Source organism: Oncorhynchus nerka, linkage group LG21 (genome assembly GCF_034236695.1).
Source record: "Oncorhynchus nerka isolate Pitt River linkage group LG21, Oner_Uvic_2.0, whole genome shotgun sequence".
NCBI lineage: Eukaryota > Metazoa > Chordata > Actinopteri > Salmoniformes > Salmonidae > Oncorhynchus > Oncorhynchus nerka.
Window position 1 is genome coordinate 35,131,867 of NC_088416.1, and position 20,000 is coordinate 35,151,866.

At 44.0% G+C, this 20,000-nt stretch overlaps 2 protein-coding genes and 1 pseudogene across 2 annotated transcripts; 1 reads left to right on the top strand and 2 right to left on the bottom strand.

The window, feature by feature from the left end:
* Positions 1–383: 383 nt before the first annotated feature.
* LOC135563635 (17-beta-hydroxysteroid dehydrogenase 14-like) lies at positions 384–4,147 on the bottom strand. The gene is made up of 4 exons (XM_065006670.1): positions 3,898–4,147; positions 3,744–3,797; positions 3,072–3,160; positions 384–695 (listed from the first exon to the last, which is right to left on the bottom strand). The coding sequence occupies exons 1-4, from the start codon at positions 3,986–3,988 to the stop codon at positions 558–560; spliced, it is 372 nt and encodes a 123-aa protein (XP_064862742.1). The 5' UTR covers positions 3,989–4,147; the 3' UTR covers positions 384–557.
* Positions 4,148–5,571: 1,424 nt separating this feature from the next.
* Positions 5,572–17,403, top strand: LOC115126932 (potassium voltage-gated channel subfamily A member 1-like). The gene is made up of 3 exons (XM_065006671.1): positions 5,572–5,902; positions 7,783–8,560; positions 13,423–17,403. The coding sequence occupies exons 2-3, from the start codon at positions 7,826–7,828 to the stop codon at positions 14,329–14,331; spliced, it is 1,644 nt and encodes a 547-aa protein (XP_064862743.1). The 5' UTR covers positions 5,572–5,902; positions 7,783–7,825; the 3' UTR covers positions 14,332–17,403.
* Positions 17,404–19,890: 2,487 nt separating this feature from the next.
* LOC115103516 (excitatory amino acid transporter 2-like) overlaps positions 19,891–20,000 on the bottom strand; it is a 36,801-nt pseudogene continuing 36,691 nt past the window's right edge.

A 20,000-nucleotide genomic window follows, 5' to 3' on the forward strand; every position in this document is an offset into this window, starting at 1 on the left:
TTGTAGAGTCCAGGCTGTTCTGGGGGCAAAAGGAGGGGTGCAACTCAATATTAGGAAGGTGCTCTTAATGTTTTGTACACTCAGTGTATGTGTTTTTAATGCTTGAATATGCCTGTTTAAATAATGGCTTCCAGGGCCTCCCAAGTAGCACAGCGGTCTAAGGCACTGCATCGCAGTGTTAGCTGTGTTACTACAGATCCTGGTTATATACCGGGCTGTGTCGCAGCTGGTCGCGCCTGGGAGACCCATGAGGCGACGCACACTTGGCCCAGCGTCCGGGTTAGGGAGGGTTTGGCTGGCCGGGATGTCCTTGTCAGTGCATGCACACTGACAGTTGTTCGGTGCTTCCTCCGACACATTGGTGCAGCTGGCTTCCCGGTTAAGCGTGCATTGTGTCAAGAAGCAGTACGACTTGGCGGGGTTGTGTTTCGGGACAATGGGACAAGACTGTAACTACCAAATTGGATATGACAAAATTGGGGAGAAAAAGAGGGTAAAAAAAAGTATATATATAATAATAAAAATAAGTGCCTGGACGTGGATTGGTATTCCAACTATCAGCTGATTTGTGGATATATCATTTCCTTAACAACATCAATTCTCATACAAAATGATAACAGATACTCACGCCACCCAGCATTGTTGACCAGACAGTCTATTTGACCATAATGCTCCACTGTCACTGAAATCAACCTCTGCAGAGAGAATACCATACGTTGAGTTGACTGCACTCTGTCATTGACCACCACACTGTGTTAGACGTGTATAATTACTCTCTCAGGTATGTGGACCTATGATCCCATTACCTATGTACCTACCTAACTTGCTACATAGAGCCTAAGCTGAAAAACCAGCTAGACACACCACTAAAATAACGTACAAACATACACACATCCCTCAGTCAAACACACAAAACAGGTTATAACAATGTCACTACTGTTCACAAGCACCAGGATCTGGACACTGATTGATGATTGGATGTGTAGAAAAAAAAAAAGAAGTCGCTCTGGATGAGAACATCTGCTAAATGACCTAAATGACCTAAATGTAAATGTAAAACATTATGGAAAGCTTCCGTCTTGCAGTGTTAGTCTGACCACTAATACATTTGAATTGTCTGATGAGGCTTCATCTATCTGTCCACTCCAGTTGAAGTCGAAAGTTTACATACACTTAGGTTGGAGTCATTAAAACTTGTTTTTCAACCACTCCACAAATTTCTTGTTAACAAACTATAGTTTTGGCAAGTATATCTACTTTGTGCATGACACAAGTCATTTTTACAACAATTGTTTACAGACAGATTATTTCACTTATAATTCACTGTATCACAATTCCAGTGGGTCGGAGGTTTACATACACTAAGTTGACTGTGCCTTTAAACAGCTTGGAAAATTCCCGAAATGATGTCATGGCTTTAGAAGATTCTGATTGACTCAAATGATGTCAATTAGCCTATTGGAGGTGTACCTGTGGATGTATTTCAAGGCCTACTTTCAAATTCAGTGCCTCTTTGCTTGACATCATGGGAAAATCAAAAGAAATCAGCCAAGACCTCAGAAAATAAATTGTAGACGTCCACAAGTCTGTTTCATCCTTGGGAGCATTTTCCAAACGCCTGAAGGTACCACGTTGATCTGTACAAACAACAGTACGCAAGTATAAACACCATGGGACCACACAGCCGCCATACCGCTCAGGAAGTAGAAGCGTTCTGTCTCCTAGAGATGAACGTGCTTTGGTGAAAAGTACAAATCAATCCCAGAACAACAGCAAGGGACCTTGTGAAGACGCTGGAGGAAACAGGTACAAAAGTATTTATATCCACAGTAAAACAAGTCCTATATCGACATAACCTGAAAGACCGCTCAGCAAGGAAGAAGCCACTGCTCCAAAACCACCATAAAAAGACAGACTACGGTTTGCAACTGCACATGGGGACAAAGATCGGAGTTTTGGATAAATGTCTTCTGGTCTGATGAAACAAAAATAGAACTGTTTGGCCATAATGACCATCGTTATGTTTGGAGGAAAAGGGGGAGGCCTGTAAGCGAAGAACACCATCCCAACCATGAAGCACAGGGATGGCAGCATCATGTTGTGGGGTGCTTTGCTGCAGGAGGGACTGGTGCACTTCACAAAATAGAAGGCATCATGAGGATGGAAAACTATGTGGATATACTGAAGCAACATCTCAAGACATCAGTCAGGAAGTTAAAGCTTGGACGCAAATGGGTCTTCCAAATGGACAATGACCCCATGCATACTTCCAAAGTTGTGGCAAAATGGCTTAAGGACAACAAATTCAAGGTATTGGAGTGGCCATCACAAAGCACTGACCTCACTCCTATCGAACATTTTTGGGCAGAACTGAAAAAGCATATGCGAGTAAGGAGGCCTACAAACCTGACTCAGTTACACCAGCTCTGTCAAGAGGAATGGGCTAAATTCACCTAACTTACTGTGGGAAGCTTGTGGAAGGCTACCCGAAACGTTTGACCCAAGTGAAACAATTTAAAGCCAATATTTACTAGGACTAAATGTCAGGAATTGGGAAAACCTGAGTTTAAATGTATTTGGCTAAGGTGTATGTAAACTTCCAACTTCAACTGTTTAATATATATATATTTTTTTTTACAAATTAATAAATGTATGTCAGCACAGACCTCAATGCCTGAGCGAACTCTCAGTCTGGGAGGCACAAAAAAACAAGGGAAGAAAACAGGAAACAAGGGCACAGGAAACACAGAGAGCTTCAAATAATGACCGACTGGGCCTTTAACAGTGATTTCTAAGCAGTTTATAAGCAGACCTTCAAATGAGGAGCAAGGGGCTTGCTAGAGCAGTGGAGAAGAGTCCTTTCACAGACAGGGAAAATACAACAAAGACTAAAGATAGGTGGAGTGTAGATTACAATACAAAACGTTTTAGTAAGCATTCTGATAAACCACAGGTCATGAGATCCATTGAGGAATGAGGATATAAACTCTGTTGAAATGTTGTGCATATGAGTGATCATTTGACTCTCATTTCACTGCCCTATAAGATAAGTCATTGCCCAGAAGCCCTACCTTGATGTCCTCCTCTTTGGAGATGTCACAAGGTACAAATTTGCATGACCCTGGCCCTGCCCTGTTCAGCTCGGCCTCTAGAGCCTGTCCTGCTGCCACTGTCAAAAATAATAAGAATATATATATATAATAAGAATACAGTAAACTTATGAATATGCAATGTAAAGATGATGTCGAGAGGGATTTTTTTTAATGATTCATAAAGTCTTCAACAATGGATTACTGATGAATGAAGATTCTGAGACACATTATTGTGTGGTGATTCTGATGGTTTTTTGTAACTGATGGCTTCTACGGTTGTGGCTAGATGGATAGGATAACTAATGCAGTAGGTTAGGAGAATTAATGCAGTAGGTTAGGAGAATTAATGCAGTAGGTTAGGAGAATTAATGCAGTAGGTTAGGAGAATTAATGTAGCAGGTTAGGATAATTAACGTAGCAGGTTAGGATAATTAACGTAGCAGGTTAGGATAATTAAAGTAGCAGGTTAGGATAATTTATGTAGCAAGTTAGGCGAAAAAGTTTAAGGTTAGGTTTAGCTACAATCCTACAGTTGTCGCCGACGCAACTCGAGCATGCAACTTTTGGTACGAAGCTGTACTCCATCTAGCCACAACCGTAGAAGCCACCAGTTCCCCCCACACCTGCAATGGTATACTTTAATCTGAGCACCCCCTCTTGCACTCACCCCTCTTGCACAGAATACAACTTTGGCTCCATTCTCCACTGGGAAAGAACAACAGAATAGCACATTATTGTTTCCCCAGTACCTCACTCTGCTCAAATCTCAACAAACTTACTTCAAATCAGCAACTTTGATTCTTACCGAATACTTTGACAATCCCTCTACCAATCCCTTTGGACCCGCCGGTCACAATGACAACTTTGTCTCCGTAACGCAATGTACTGCCTGACATGTTCACTAGAGCCAACCCGTCACCGGTGATGATTTCAGTGATGATACGTTCGCAAAGAACCGCCACTACCTGGTTGACTGTGTTGGTCGAATGCCGCAAACAAAGTGACTTGCCCTCTTTCCAAGCTACACTTTTATTCTATTTCTTTACATGCAGCAAAATATATAATTGCATCCCCCCGTTGTCTTTTTGCCTTTTACATTTCTACGTTAACTTTCGCTTCCCTCTTCCAAGTTCCTTAAAAATCATGGGATTTGTTGTCGTCTGTGAAGACAGGTGAGTGGCTTTGTGGGACTTGTAGTTTAAACTCCATGCAAGTTTTAACGCACATCCTGGTGCTGCAACCTGCTGTGTCAACATGCATACCGGTATCTCAGTCTATGTATGAGGCATATTCTGAAATTGAAAAAATAAGCCATTACATTCATCAATTAACCAAGAAGCCAATGGGATGGTTTTTGCAATTGCCTAATGCATAATTAATTTTTTTTTTTAAAATACTTTAATGCTCACTTTCCTGTAAAATCCACCTCATATCAGTGTTATAACTGTTATACATTTGACATGTTTTTTTTCCCCACCTTCCAACTGACACACGTCTCTAAATAGTTCAACTCAACCATCAATTCTTATTTTACATTTACATTTGAGTCATTTAGCTTACAATCGTATCCATAGCGATTTAACAGAGCGATTAGGGTTAAGTGCCTTGCTCTAGGGCACATCAACAGATTTTCTTTACCTAGTCGGCTCGGGATTCAAACCAGCCAACTTTCGGTTACTGGCTCAACGCTCTTAACTGCTAGGCTACGTGCCGCCCCATGTAACCTTTTTCTGGCCCAGAAATAATGCTGTTGACATCTTACAGTGGTCATTATATGTCACTTACATTTTTGTTGACACAACACCTGTGAGTCATTACCTGCCTGACACGTGTGCACCATACCCTATACTATACCATACACTAAGCCAACTGAATAAAGTCTTATGAAAAGATCACCAGAAAAGGAGTGTCATGGCCTTTTGTTGTAGGCTTTCAGTTTTACTGTTCGGTCTCATAACATGTGTTAACATGTTTGTAAATGTGACTTGGGCCCGACATTTTTCCTGACCACACCTCACCAGGAAATGCATTGGCTATGCTACATAACTCATTTAGGGCCCTGAGTGTTTCCTGGTAAGGTGACATGGTCAGAAAAACACCGGGCCCTAGTCAGGAGCATTATAAATACTGAAAGCCAGGATGGAACTCCAAAATACATTCTCACTGGGATTTTATGGGTGTTCATTTGTGTCTCGTGAGGACATCAGTACATGTGTTGAGGATGGTGTGTGTGTTTTTGTGTGTTTGTTTATGACAGGGAGAGAGGGGAAATTGAAGACTTTAAGAGAGAGGCAGGGGGCTGACATTAGGGGGTGGGGGTATGAAGAGGACTTTAAGAGAGAGGCAGAGGGCTTACATTAGGGGTGGGGGTATGAAGAGGACACCGTGCTGAGGTTGTAGAGAGAAAGCAGTGGATTGAATTTCGACCTGACAGCACTTCTCCAGAGAAATAGTAGGCATGAGAGAGAGCAAAGGGGAGAGACTGAAGGCTGTGACCTACAAACAAGCTTAACTATCTTCACTTCACCCAGGGTGGGGTATCAGCAGACAGATTAACACTACCCCTGAAGGAGCCATGGTGCCCAGCTAGGGAGGTGGGAGATAGAGACTTACGGAGAGATCAAACAGGGGATAGACAGACAGAGAGACGGCCAGAGGGTGTGCCGGACGGACAGACAGACAGACGGCCAAAGGGAGGGCCAGACAGACAGACAGCCAGACAGATACCCTGTGGCGGAGGTACAGTAGTGGAGGCACCGTGATTCTCTTGAGTAATTAGTCTCTATCAACAGTAGCTGACTGACAGAGGGGTGAGTGGAACAGTGCAGGCTGCTTCTTGTAAATAACACCAATAATATGGTTCTTACTTCACAGCAGCATGCTTGGGCATGGCATGTAACTAGGATGTTTATGAGTAGGACTCTGTGTTATTCTAATAATGGCTGTGTCGACTGTAAAGACTAATGTTCTGATTAAAGAAATAGTCATTCTGACCGAACATAAAGGTTAAAGGTTCTGATTGAAATAACACCTGTCTAGTTCATGCTTTTATTTGTTATTCTTTACTGTAGATGTAAAATGTGTCTTGCATTCTACCGGTCAAGACTTTCAGAACATCGACTCATTCAAGGGTTTTTCTCTATTTGAACTATTTTCTACATTGTAGAATAATAGTGAAGACATCAAAATTATGAAATAACACATATGGAATCATGTAGTAACCAAAAAAGTGTTAAACAAATCAAAATGTATTTTGTATTTGAGATTCTTCAAATAGCCACCCTTTGCCTTGATGATAGCTTTGCAAACTATTGGCATTCTCTCACCAGCTTCACAAGGTAGTCACCTGGAATGCATTTCAATTAGCAGGTGTGCCTTCTTAAAAGTTCATTTGTGGAATTTTTTTCTTTCTTAATGTGTGAGCCAATCAGTTGTGTTGTGACAAGGTAGGCAGAGTATACAGAAGATAGCCCTATTTGGTAAAAGACCAAGTCCATATTATGGCAAGATCAGCTCAAATAAGGAAAGGGAAATGACAGTCCATCATTACTTTAAGACATGAAGGCCACTCAATACGGAACATTTCAAGAACTTTGAAAGTGCAAAGTGCAGTCGCAAAAACCACCAAGCGCTATGATGAAACTGGCTCTCATGAGGACCACCACAGGAATGGAAGACCCAGAGTTACCTCTGCTGCAGAGGATATGTTCATTAGAGTTACCAGCCTCAGAAATTGCAGCCCAAATAAATGCTTCACAGAGTTCAAGTAACAGACACATCTCAACATCAACTGTTCAGAGGAGACTGTGTGAATCAGGCCTTCATGGTCGAATTACTGCAAAGAAACCACTACTAAAGGACACCAATAAGAAGAAGAGGGTTGCAAGGGCCAAGAAACATGAGCAATGGACATTAGACCGGTGGAAATTTGTCCTTTGGTCTGGAGTCCAAATTGGCGATTTCCACCGTAAAGCATGGAGGAGGAGGTGTTATGGGGTGATTTGCTGGTGACACTGTCTGGGATTTATTTAGAATTTAAGGCACACTTAACCAGCATGGCTACCACAGCATTCTGTAGCGATACGCCATCCCATCTGGTTTGGGCTTATGGGACTATCATTTGGTTTTTCAACAGGACATTTTTATTTTATTTTTTAAATGTAACCTTTAACCAGGCAAGTCAGTTACAATGATTCTATTTGACCAAGAAGGTGAGTGATGGAGTGCTGCATCAGATGACCTGGCCTCCACAAACCCCCGACCTCAACCAAATTGAGATGGTTTGGGATGAGTCAGACCACAGAGTGAAGGAAAAGCAGCCTACAAGTGCTCAGCATATGTGGGAACTCCTTAAAGACTGTTGTAAAAGTATTCTATGTGAAGCTGGTTGAGAAAATGCCAAGAGTATGCAAAGCTGTTATTCTGCTGTAGAAACTAGTAAAAATAAAGAAAAACCCCTCAATGAGTAGGTATTCTAAAATTCTTGACCGGTAGTGTATTTGGGGGCGAATTGGCGTAAATTACTTTAAGCTTACATTTCTGTTAAATAATAGGAGTATTAAAATTGCCAATAATGTGAGTTGTTTCTCCTCCCACTTCTTTGTCTGCCTTTACCTGATATGTCTCTTCTTCTGCAGTACCTGATATGTTTCTTGATAACTTCAGCAGCGTTGTGCATTTCTCTCTAGAGTAAGGGGACAAACTGTCCTCACAAAGAACTAAATAGAAGCTGAATGACAGACCAAGGAATGGAGAACCATGACAAGGGTGGAGGTGAAGGAGGAGGAGAAGGAGACAAGAAACATCTCCCAGAGGAGGTGAGCGAGAGTGACAAGGAGACCAAGGACCAGCGCAACAAGGCGGAGAAGGGAGAGAAGGAGACAGAGAATAATGGCAGTGAAAAGGAGAGGGTTGAGGGGAAAAGGGAAAGCTGTCGTCGCTCAGGCTCCCTGTGGAGGGGGGGCTGGGCCCTGACGGAGCGGCTAGCCATCAACGTGTCAGGGATGCGCTACGAGACACAGCTCCGCACTCTGGCCCAGTTCCCTAACTCCCTCCTGGGGGACCCTAACCGCAGAATTCGCTACTTTGACCCTCTGCGCAATGAGCTGTTCCTGGACCGGAACCGGAACTGCTTTGACGCCATCCTCTACTTCTACCAGTCTGGCGGGCGGCTGCGGCGGCCTGCCAACGTGCCCCTGGATGTGTTCTTGGATGAGCTGCGCTTCTATGAGCTTGGTGAGGAGATCATGGAACGCTTCAAGGAGGATGAGGGCTTCCCCAAGGAGGAGGTGCCTGCGCTGCCTGAGAACGAGATGCAGAGGAAGGTTTGGATGCTTTTTGAGCACCCAGAATCCTCCTCGGGCGCACGCATCATCGCCATCATCAGCGTCATGGTCATTGTCGTGTCCATCGCCATCTTCTGCTTGGAGACGCTGCCTGACTTCAGGAACGAGAAGGAGCTCCGAGAGGTGAGAGGGGGCTGTTGTGGGGCCAGGGGCCTGAGGGCCAAACAGAAATGACACACAGGAGAGAGAGAATGAGAGAGAAACAGAGAATAGTAGAAAAGGAAACAAACAAAGGGACCAGGAGAAAGGAGAGGCTGCAGTAGATGTACATAAAGCACAGATAGAGGAAGTTGAGGAATGAAGAGAGGAATGAAGAGAGGGATGAAGAGAGGGATGAAGAGAGGGATGAAGAGAGGAATGAAGAGAGGAATGAAGAGAGGAATGAAGATAGGGATAAAGAGAGGAATGAAGAGAGGGATGAAGAGAGGAATGAAGAGAGGGATGAAGAGAGGAATGAAGAGAGGAATGAAGAGAGGAATGAAGAGAGGGATGAAGAGAGGGATGAAGAGAGGGATGAAGAGAGGGATGAAGAGAGGAATGAAGAGAGGAATGAAGAGAGGAATGAAGATAGGGATAAAGAGAGGAATGAAGAGAGGGATGAAGAGAGGAATGAAGAGAGGGATGAAGAGAGGAATGAAGAGAGGAATGAAGAGAGGGATGAAGAGAGGGATGAAGAGAGGGATGAAGAGAGGGATGAAGAGAGGAATGAAGAGAGGAATGAAGATAGGGATGAAGAGAGGGATAAAGAGAGGGATGAAGAGAGGGATAAAGAGAGGAATGAAGAGAGGGATAAAGAGAGGAATGAAGAGAGGGATAAAGAGAGGAATGAAGAGAGGAATGAAGAGGGGAATAAATAGAGGAATGAAGAGAGGGATAAAGAGAGGAATGAAGAGAGGAATAAAGAGAGGAATGAAGAGAGGAATGAAGAGGGGAATAAAGAGAGGAATGAAGAGAGGGATAAAGAGAGGAATGAAGAGAGGAATAAAGAGAGGAATGAAGAGAGGGATAAAGAGAGGAATGAAGAGAGGAATAAAGAGAGGAATGAAGAGATGGATGAAGAGAGGGATGAAGAGAGGGATGAAGAGAGGAATGAAGAGAGGAATGAAGAGAGGAATGAAGATAGGGATAAAGAGAGGGATGAAGAGAGGGATGAAGAGAGGGATGAAGAGAGGGATGAAGAGAGGGATGAAGAGAGGGATGAAGAGAGGAATGAAGAGAGGGATGAAGAGAGGGATGAAGAGAGGAGTGAAGAGAGGAATGAAGAGAGGGATGAAGAGAGGAATGAAGAGAGGAATGAAGAGAGGAATGAAGAGAGGGATGAAGAGAGGAATGAAGAGAGGAATGAAGAGAGGGATAAAGAGAGGAATGAAGAGAGGAATGAAGAGAGGGATGAAGAGAGGAATGAAGAGAGGAATGAAGAGGGGAATAAAGAGAGGAATGAAGAGAGGGATAAAGAGAGGAATGAAGAGAGGGATAAAGAGAGGAATGAAGAGAGGAATAAAGAGAGGAATGAAGAGAGGGATAAAGAGAGGAATGAAGAGAGGAATAAAGAGAGGAATGAAGAGAGGGATAAAGAGAGGAATGAAGAGAAGAATGAAGAGAGGAATGAAGAGAGGAATGAAGAGAGGGATGAAGAAAGGGATGAAGAGAGGATGAAAGAGAAAGGAATGCATCTCGACAGGGTGCTAAGAGAACAGAGGTTAGCACATTGGGAGACTGATGATGGGGTGATCATCAATAGTCAGTGAAGGATGACAATTAGTAAAGGATGACAGTTAGTGAAGGATGACAGTTAGTGGATGACAGTTGGTGAAAGTCAATGACAGATGTCACCCTGTGGAACATAAATACTACATGTGTGACGACACAGGCCCCTTACAGGGTTAAACACAACATGCGACACACACACACACACACACACACACACACACACACACACACACACAGGACAGAGACATTTCTGAGATTATTTTAGTCATGTCGTTAAAATTGAGGGAAAGGAATGGGAAGAGTGGGGGGTGAGGAGAGGGGGAACTAGTGTGGTAGGAAAACAAGAGAAATAGGTTGGAGGAGAGAGAGAATCACAGTTAGGGAACTAGAGAAAGAGGGAGGTTGCAGGTAAGAGCGGGAGAGAAAAAGGGGTGGGACAGAGAGAGATGAGGGGCAGGAAGGGAAGGGTAAATATGGACTGCACAAAGAACATTATGCTTTATTGATGGTATCTCCAGATCACTGTCCATCTGTGTCTCACATTGACTGGTTCTCCAGGATCACTGCCAAGACGACTCCGTATGGGAATAGATGGAGTTGATAGGAACATATAAACGGAGAGAGGGAGAGAGAGAGAGAAAGAGGGAGAGGGAGAGAGAAAGAGGGAGAGAAAGAGGGAGAGAGGGAGAGAGGGAGAGAGGGAGAGAAAGAGGGAGAGAAAGAGGGAGAGGGAGAGAAAGAGGGAGAGGGAGAGAGAAAGAGGGAGAGAAAGAGGGAGAGAGGGAGAGAGGGAGATAAAGAGGGAGATAAAGAGGGAGAGAAAGAGGGAGAGAAAGAGGGAGAGAGGGTAAGTGAAAGTGGAGTGCAAAAGAGGAGAGTGGAGAGGAGTGTGTCTCACGTTACTCCTTAGAGATCTAAAGGAGCTATATATAGCGTAAGGACAACCCTAAGAGCACATCAACATGTAAACGTTGGTTCCCATTAATAAACACACTGACTCATACCCACTGAAAGAGGCATGGAAAGAGTAGTACAGAACACCTATTTGATGACTCGCACAAAATGAAATGTACTTCACCTGCCAAGTGGCTTACCGACAAGGTTGGCTTAGCTGCTTTTGGATTTTGAGGGATCATGCAAAAGCACAGAACACAAGGTATATGGTGGGTCTTACCGAAGCGCACATGCACACACCCGACCTCTCACACTCACTCAGTCACTCACACACACTCACATGATCAGAACATCTGACAGAAGACACACAGCGCTCTGTACAGACTCAAAATGGCAGCATAGGTGGCAGCAACTGAAAATAAATCCTTGTCTTTTACAAGACGACCGTTGCAACGGAAGCTCTAGACATACAGTATTGAAAGACTGTATGGTTCTGTGAACATTTGGAATGAGCGGCTAGTTGTTATTCCTTTCTTATTGGGTGACAAAGAGTGAGAATGTCTGTCGGGGCAGTGTGATTATGGCTTTTCAACCTCATAAAGGTGAGGAGAAATGGAACTAAAGTGGGTGACAAATGTGAGGGCAAATGCCACTGTCATTTCAGTTGGTAAAAGCATTCCAAGCCTCTACATAGAGACTAACATATGCAGTATATGCCCAAACAAACAACTGCTGTATATACACCTCACACAGGCACACTCATGCAGGCACACGGACAGGCACTAACACACAACTTTTGCTTCACTTTTGCTTCACTATAATTTTATCACAGGCAATAAAAATTCTGAGCCATTTGCCTCCAATCCGTCTTATGGCTGGACATACCATAAAACCTACATTTGACTGTCTCACTTTGAATCCCAAGACTGCTTCTTAGAAAACATTGTCAGGATGAAATGAAGTGTCAGATTGGTCAGTCAGTCCAGACGCTGTGCTGTAACATTAGCCGTTGTCACATGCAGCTCTATAATGTTTTTCTTCTGTTTAAATATAGAGACGAAACACATTTGCATCAAGGTCTGTGGAAGGAAAGAGAAAGTGTGATTACACAAGTGAAGTTATACACAGTATTACAGTTATCACAGTCTTAATCAGACCGTGATGACAGAAGCATTTTACACATGTGCTGAGGAAAAACTTTGCCACCTTTAAAATAATCACCTCTCCTCCCTCTCATGTTTACTGTAGTCATCATGGTTCTCCCCGACCTCTGTCTAACATTCCACCCTTACTATTTCTTATTAATGAATTTATGTCCTTCATTACCCTTGTAATGAACACGAGGAGAGACAGAGAGCTGGTTTCAAGTGCAGGGTGCAGCAGGTGTTTATTGTAAAGGACCACAGGAGGAGGCAGGTAGCTGGGCCCAGGGGCAGGCAGAAGGTCATACACAGGAGGAGGCAGGTAGCTGGGTCCAGGGGCAGGCAGAAGGTCATACACAGGAGGAGGCAGGTAGCTGGGTCCAGGGGCAGGCAGAAGGTCATACACAGGAGGAGGCAGGTAGCTGGGTCCAGGGGCAGGCTGAAGGTCCTACACAGGAGGAGGCAGGTAGCTGGGTCCAGGGGCAGGCAGAAGGTCCTACACAGGAGGAGGCAGGTAGCTGGGTCCAGGGGCAGGCAGAAGGTCATACACAGGAGGAGGCAGGTAGCTGGGTCCAGGGGCAGGCAGAAGGTCCTACACAGGAGGAGGCAGGTAGCTGGGTCCAGGGGCAGGCAGAAGGTCCTACACAGGAGGAGGCAGGTAGCTGGGTCCAGGGGCAGGCAGAAGGTCATACACAGGAGGAGGCAGGTAGCTGGGTCCAGGGGCAGGCAGAAGGTCATACACAGGGGGTCCAAAAGGGAACAGTACAGGCAGGGAAAAGGCTAGTAATGTAGTCTGGGAGATCAGGCAATAGGTTGATAACAGGAAATCCGATAAGCTAAAGTACAGGCAGGGAATAGGCAAAAGGCACCGTTAGTGAACCATCATACACAGGAGGAGTAAATCACAGGAAAGCCAGCGCTCTGAAAGACATGTGTCACAAAACAAACAAAACCTCACAGTGATGTGGAGCAAAGAACTGAACTAAATAGTGTGTGATAATGACATACAGGTGGTGTGTGAACAGGTGATTAGAATCCAGGTGATTGGGATCTGGAGAGTGAGCTGCGTTCAGGGGATCTACGTGTTGGAGGGTGTGAGTTGGAAGGAGACGTTACAACCCTTTTGTTATCTCTTGTCTAAACCACGGTCATCCCCCCTTCACTGTTTTATCTCCCCTCAATCTCTCCTGCTTCATTTTTAACACCACTCACTTTCCCTCTCTCATTCTCTCCCTCCAGAAATTCACCTACCAGCCCCATCCTACCCTCCCCAACATCACCATCCTGGTCCCTCCCACTGGCAGTGCTTTCCATGACCCCTTCTTCCAGGTGGAGACCATATGTATCTTCTGGTTCTCCTTTGAGCTCATTATGCGCTTAGCCAGCTCCCCCAGTAAGCTCCACTTCTTCAAGGACGTGATGAACACTATCGACTTCCTCGCCATCATTCCCTTCTTCGTCACTCTGGGCACAGAGCTGGCCAGGGACAAAACCTCCAACAAGGACCCGGGCATGTCTTTGGCCATCATCAGGGTCATTAGGCTGGTCAGGGTGTTCAGGATCTTCAAGCTGTCGCGTCACTCCAAGGGCCTGCAGATCCTGGGCCAGACTCTGAAGGCCAGCCTGAGAGAGCTGGCCCTGCTCATCTTCTTCCTCTTCATCGGAGTCATCCTCTTCTCCAGCGCTGTCTACTTCGCCGAGGCGGACAGCCCCGACACGGTGTTCACCAGCATCCCCGAGGCCTTCTGGTGGGCCGTGGTCTCCATGACGACAGTGGGCTACGGGGACATGTACCCTACGACTCTGGGGGGCAAGCTGGTGGGCTCCATGTGTGCCATCGCTGGTGTGCTCACCATCTCCCTGCCAGTCCCCGTCATTGTGTCCAACTTCAGCTACTTCTATCACCGAGAGACGGAGTGTCTCGAGAAAATCAGTGAGTACACCCACATCAGCACCTCTCTCTGGGAGGGTGAGGATGAGGAGGGAGACGAAGGGGAGGGAGATTACACTCCCCTGTATGTGGGCGACTGCAAGGGAATCTGTAACCCCCTCAATGGGACACTGCTGTCAGGACTGTGTGCGGGGCAGGACGGGTGGGAGAACAAAGGCAACGTGTACCTCAGGGAACCCCTGGTCACTCAGGTGTGAGACAGGATAGATTGATAGACAGAGGATCTGCTGAATACAACCCTGGTACTCTGCCTCTAAGCTAAATAGAGAGAAAGATAAAGGAGGATGGCAAAGTAAAGGAGACGAGATACAAAAAAAATACTATTTTACTCAAGGACTTACTTGCACGCTTGCACCGTCAATGGCTTACACCGTTTACTACAAACAGAACTGATGAGTCCATGGCAGAGATATTGTGACAGCTTGCGTTTTGCTAATGTCACTGAGAATCGAGTATGATGCCATCATATTGACAATAAAAACAGCTGAAACAGAATGTATATTTATTTATGATATATTTACCAGATTGTAATAACAGTTTATACAGTACATACAACTCTAGCAATTGTAAATGTTGGTGTTTATAAGACATGAGTGAATTGCAGTGCCATTTTATATGTTATTGTGTGCTAGCTAGCTAAATGCACAGGGCCGTTTTGAATGTGTGTAGAGGGTTGACTAAGGGCGTTTTTACCATTTTTGTGAACCCAGTGCAGTTTGCAATTTTTTTTGTGCAGCGTGAACACTCTCAAAGAACTCAGACCCCCTCAGAAGAAGACAGAAGAGCCCCCTAAGCAAACCGAACTGAGATCATCTCGAGAGCTGGTCTGAGTTCGGTTCTCTTGAATTCCGAGGTTTGATTCCTTTTTTAGGGCAATGTGAACACAAAGCTCCCCAGGTTCACTTGTCATTATTTCCGCACGACACACTAGGCTACTGCAGCATTGTTTCCCTTGCCGTAACCACTCACATTGGTGCCACAAAAGAGAGAAGTGGATGTGCAGGTTCATGGAAAAAAACCTGATGTTTTTTTGTATTGATTAGCAATTGTCAAGAATCCACAGAAATGTTTAGTTTTTAGTTCAGACTATTTGTTTGCCATATGTGATCTATAGGCTAAGAGAGGTTCATAAACTGTTTATTTGATTGTGGGGTTTGTATAGTGTGAGAAGACAACAACATGTTTGGTGAGAATCACAACATAGGGTCCAAAATCAATTCTAGCTCTTAAAAGGGCGGTAGCCTAAATTGAGTGTACACTTTTCAATTACAGTATTATTTCATCTGCAGTTATTCTTCTGCTATTTATCCTGTAACCAATAATATTTACATGTTAATAGTGTCTTCTGATTAAATTTATTATTTCTCCCCTTTTTTCACTAAATGCAGTCTATTAGCTTTCAAAATGTAAGCAGGTAGCTGTCCGATAACACGTTTTGATGGAATGTCTTGTCCTGCACTGCACTTTGTAAAACCCTGGAGTGCATTTTGGAAAAAGATCTTGGTTACTTTCTAAACATGGCAATGCAAAGAGGACTCGGACCACAGGATAGGTGAAGTGAACTGACAAAAGAGTTGAGTCCTCATTCAAAGATCACTTCTTTTAAAGAGGACTATGTGTAAAAACACTCTGAATGTCCTGATGGGACTGGGCACCGTCTCTGAAAGCTATGGCAGAAATGCTCTGCAGTGATATTGTGGTGACGTGGAACACAAAGAGATCAGCCTGGGGGCTGTGGTGCAAACAGAGAGCAGCCCTAAGTGTTGGTCCTGGGCCAGTGGAGAGTTTTCAGTGTGTAAGGGAGACAGCTAGGCTGGGTGGCAGGGAAATCTGATCCTGGACCTGTCAGGCTTCCAGCTGACCCTTCCTCCCAATGGCTGTGCAGGGCTAACACTAGTAGATACCACTGGCCTAAATCCACACTCACCCCACTGGGTAGAAGTACTTTACTGGTCATCCAAAGACACATCCCTGCCCCTGTCCATGTTACCATGGTGCCTCAATTATCTTGCCTACTTAGAATGTGTCTTAACAAAATGCTTTGCACAGTGTTCAGTGTTTATACTGTGCTTTATAAATATGTTCTTATGATCAGAGATTGTGAGCTGCACAGATAGTGGGTTGTGTGTGTGCGTCTGTGTATGTGTGTGCGCAGTGTATGTGTATATGTGTGTGTGGTTACCAGTATGTGTGTGTGTGTGTGTGTGTGTGTGTGTGTGTGTTTGTGTGGTTACCAGTACGTGGTCTATGACTGTATGTGTGTGTGTGTGTGTGTGTGTGTGTGTGTGGTTACCAGTATGTGTGTGTGTGTGGTTACCAGTATATGTTCTGTGTGTGTGTGTGTGTGTGTGTGTGTGTGTGTATGCACGTGTGTGTGGTTACCAGTATGTGTTCTATGACTGCGAACCCTGTTAATATTTGTTGTATTTAATAAAGATAGTATTTTATCAGTTATCTAAATGAGTCCCTGTTTTGTTAACAGAGGGGAGATGAGTCAGCAGATGTCCACTTCACCACAAAACAATTATCTAAACAACAACAACCAAAATGTCTTTCAAAATGTTGACATAATATGTTAAATGTATGATATTATTGGTAGGTTTAGACACCATCTGTTTAACTTGGTGAGAGAGCAGATAGGATCATTTGTGTTCCCACTTCACACGCACCCCAAAGGAATGAGTTGATTTCCCTCCTTGCAACTATCTCTTTAGTCTCTAGAGGTCAAAGCACTCAGTGCAAATCCTCCTAGTCATCCCAGTTCAGCGACATCATACTGAGGACTCTGTGGTTGCTTCTTCTGAGCCATGAAGCCAGAAGAAATATGTACTGTGTATTTTGCAGATTGAAATAATTATGTAAACAATAACGAATTATACAAACAACATACATTTTATGGGACAACCATACAAACAAATCCCATAAGTACAGTGATTCATGTCTGTAGTTGTCACGCCCTGACCTTGGAGATCCTTTTTATGTCTCTATTTTGGTTTGGTCAGGGTGTGAGTTGGGGTGGGCATTTCTATGTGTTGTGTTTCTATGATTTTTTTTATCTCTATGTTTTGGCCGGGTATGGTTCTCAATCAGGGACAGCTGTCTATCGTTGTCTCTGATTGAGAACCATACTTAGGTGCCTTTTTTCCCACCTGTCTTGGTGGGAAGTTGACTTTCTTTATGGCACTTAGCCTTAAGCTTCACGGTTTTGTTTTGTAGTGTGTATTGTTTTGTTCTGCGTCTTTTTCTTAATTAAAGAACATTTACGCTCACCACGCTGCACCTTGGTCCGCTCCTTTCATCAGCCGTGACAGTAATGCATTTCTTTCTGCAACATTCTTCACCCTCCGCCCTGAAAAAGCCTAGTTGGCAGAAATGGTGAAATGTGCAGGTGGGATTAAATAAACATGCGACAAGTGTGACACTAATGTAATGGCATCAATAACCATCCTCTACATAGAAATAACATCCACCAGTTCCATACCCTACTCTGCCAGGGAGGACTGAGGAAACTCACTGACTGTTGCTAAAAGAGAGAAATGCTTCTAAATAAAACTGGAGAAAAGCCAGACTGAAGTGAAGTTGAAATGAGTTGATGGGTTTTCAGCAACACTGACGGTTTGAGCAGATGAGTCTCTTCATACCCTCACTGCTTGATGACTGTCCCAATGATTACATACCCTGACCCCCCCCCCCCCCCCCTCTGGGTTGGCTGACATTCCGATGTCGTGTTGCGGGTTAGATGTTTCCAGTGTAATATATGGACAACTCATTTTGTGGTTTTGAGTGATTTATGCTTGTTTTTGGTTGCTATTCATTGAATTGACAAAAAAATACAAGTGGCAATCTTGTTGTGTAAGAAATTCCTGTATGTGAGCCGAAAAGACTCAGTTCACTACATATAAATAGAGTAATGAATCATAGTCTGTCTGTTTTGTTGAATACCTTCACCCAGAGAGTCGAGGCATGTCTGTCCCTGTTCACTGGGTTCACTAGGTGGTGGTGGCCTGTTGTGGCCTGAAGCTTTCCCTTATTATCTACCTGTTTCTCTCATCCTCTCCTCCTCTCTCCGTGACGTCAGTCCTGTTTGCAATTACCCACAGTGCCCTGCGCTGTCTGGAAGAATGAGTTGGATTGACGTCTTTCTGGCCATCTGCCGTTCTTCTATTCCTCCCTCCCTCGCTCTCTCCCTCCCTCCATCCCTCGCTCTCCCCCCCCCCCCCCCTCCCTCCATCCCTCCCCAACTCTTCTTTGAGAGGATTAAGTGTGTTGATATCTCTGTGTGTCTTTGTCTCATCAACGTGTGTGTGTGTGTGTGTGTGTGTGTGAGTGAGTGAGTGAGTGAGTGAGTGAGTGAGTGAGTGAGTGAGTGAGTGAGTGAGTGAGTGAGTGAGTGAGTGAGTGAGTGAGTGAGTGAGTGAGTGAGTGAGTGAGTGAGTGAGTGAGTGAGTGTGTGAGTGTGTGTGTGTGTGAATGTGTGTGTTCGGGGTTTGGTGTGCCAGTTGCAACTTGAACGTCCAGTAATATCCTTGTCCACTGGATTTCATCACTGTCTTTAGTCACAAAATATTGATGTGTGTCCCCTTTTTGTAGTACTAATCTGTACACAGTTTTTACACAAGGTACAGAAATAACCAAATCTTTGTCATTGTAATTTAAATAAATCTCTAAGATTTTATTACATACAATATACACAAAACCTGGATCTGCAAACCTGCATTAAGACTGAAGGATTTGGGTAGTAATGACCTTCAATGAAAGGCATTTCAGAGGGACAGAGGAAAACAAATCAATATGACAGAACCAATGAGAATATCTCTTAATTAACCAATAAATAATTAAAGTACAAGACTTATAAGAGTAATGAAACAACAAGTAAATGAATACGTGAATCAAAATGAACTGAAGACTGTTGTGCTGGAAAAAATGTCTAAAATTACTAACAACCATCATTTCAGACAACAGACAATGAGAAAAAATGACTAACCATACATAAGAACTGAGAAATAACAATATTAACAACAATAACCGTATTATGATTGTCATTTCAGGACAAGTTGAGGTACAAGATGAGTTTAAGTCAAGTGAAGTGTTGAGTTGTAGAGGACAAGGAGAGGAAGAGAAGAGAGAGCGAGGAGGTAGAATAGTATAAAAATAGTTTGACTACAGTGTGTTTGTTACCTTTAATTACATATAGTTGCTACACGCAAGTTTACCTCACATTTTAACTTACATATAAGTAGAATTAATAATTATTTGTTGATTCATTCGATACAGTACAGCTGGAGATGGACGACGTTCTACAGATGACCTTTTGGAAGTTGAGAAGAGAACATTTCTGATTGTACGTTGACTGACACTGAACACCAAGATCTCAGTACTGCGTCTCTCTCAGCCACGCTAGAGGGTAGAGGAAAAGGTTGAGGAACTGGCTAGCTGAAATGATTAGAACAAGACAATGATTATCAGAGAATAGAGCTGGGTTGACAGAAGACACAACACTAAGTTAAAGCTCCCTTCTGCAGCACACTGAAGCGTAAAAGTTAGGGCATGGGCTCTTTTTTCCAAAGATTATTAAAGGGTGTTGCCATAGCAACATAAATATCGTCATCGCTCAAAGCAAGCTTATTGATCCCTGATCATGTCAAACAGGACTCAAATCACACAAGAACACTCAAATCAGACAACTACTAAATAGTAACCATTTGTAGAGCACTGCATCCACCAACCCAGACCCCTATCAAAAACACCACAGTGGTACTAGGTGGTAGAGTGCAGTAAATTGGGGGAAGTGTAGTGAAACTGTGGTAAAACAGAAGTGTTTTCATAGAGGCGTCCCAATCAGGGCAGGTCACAGGGCATGATGGTG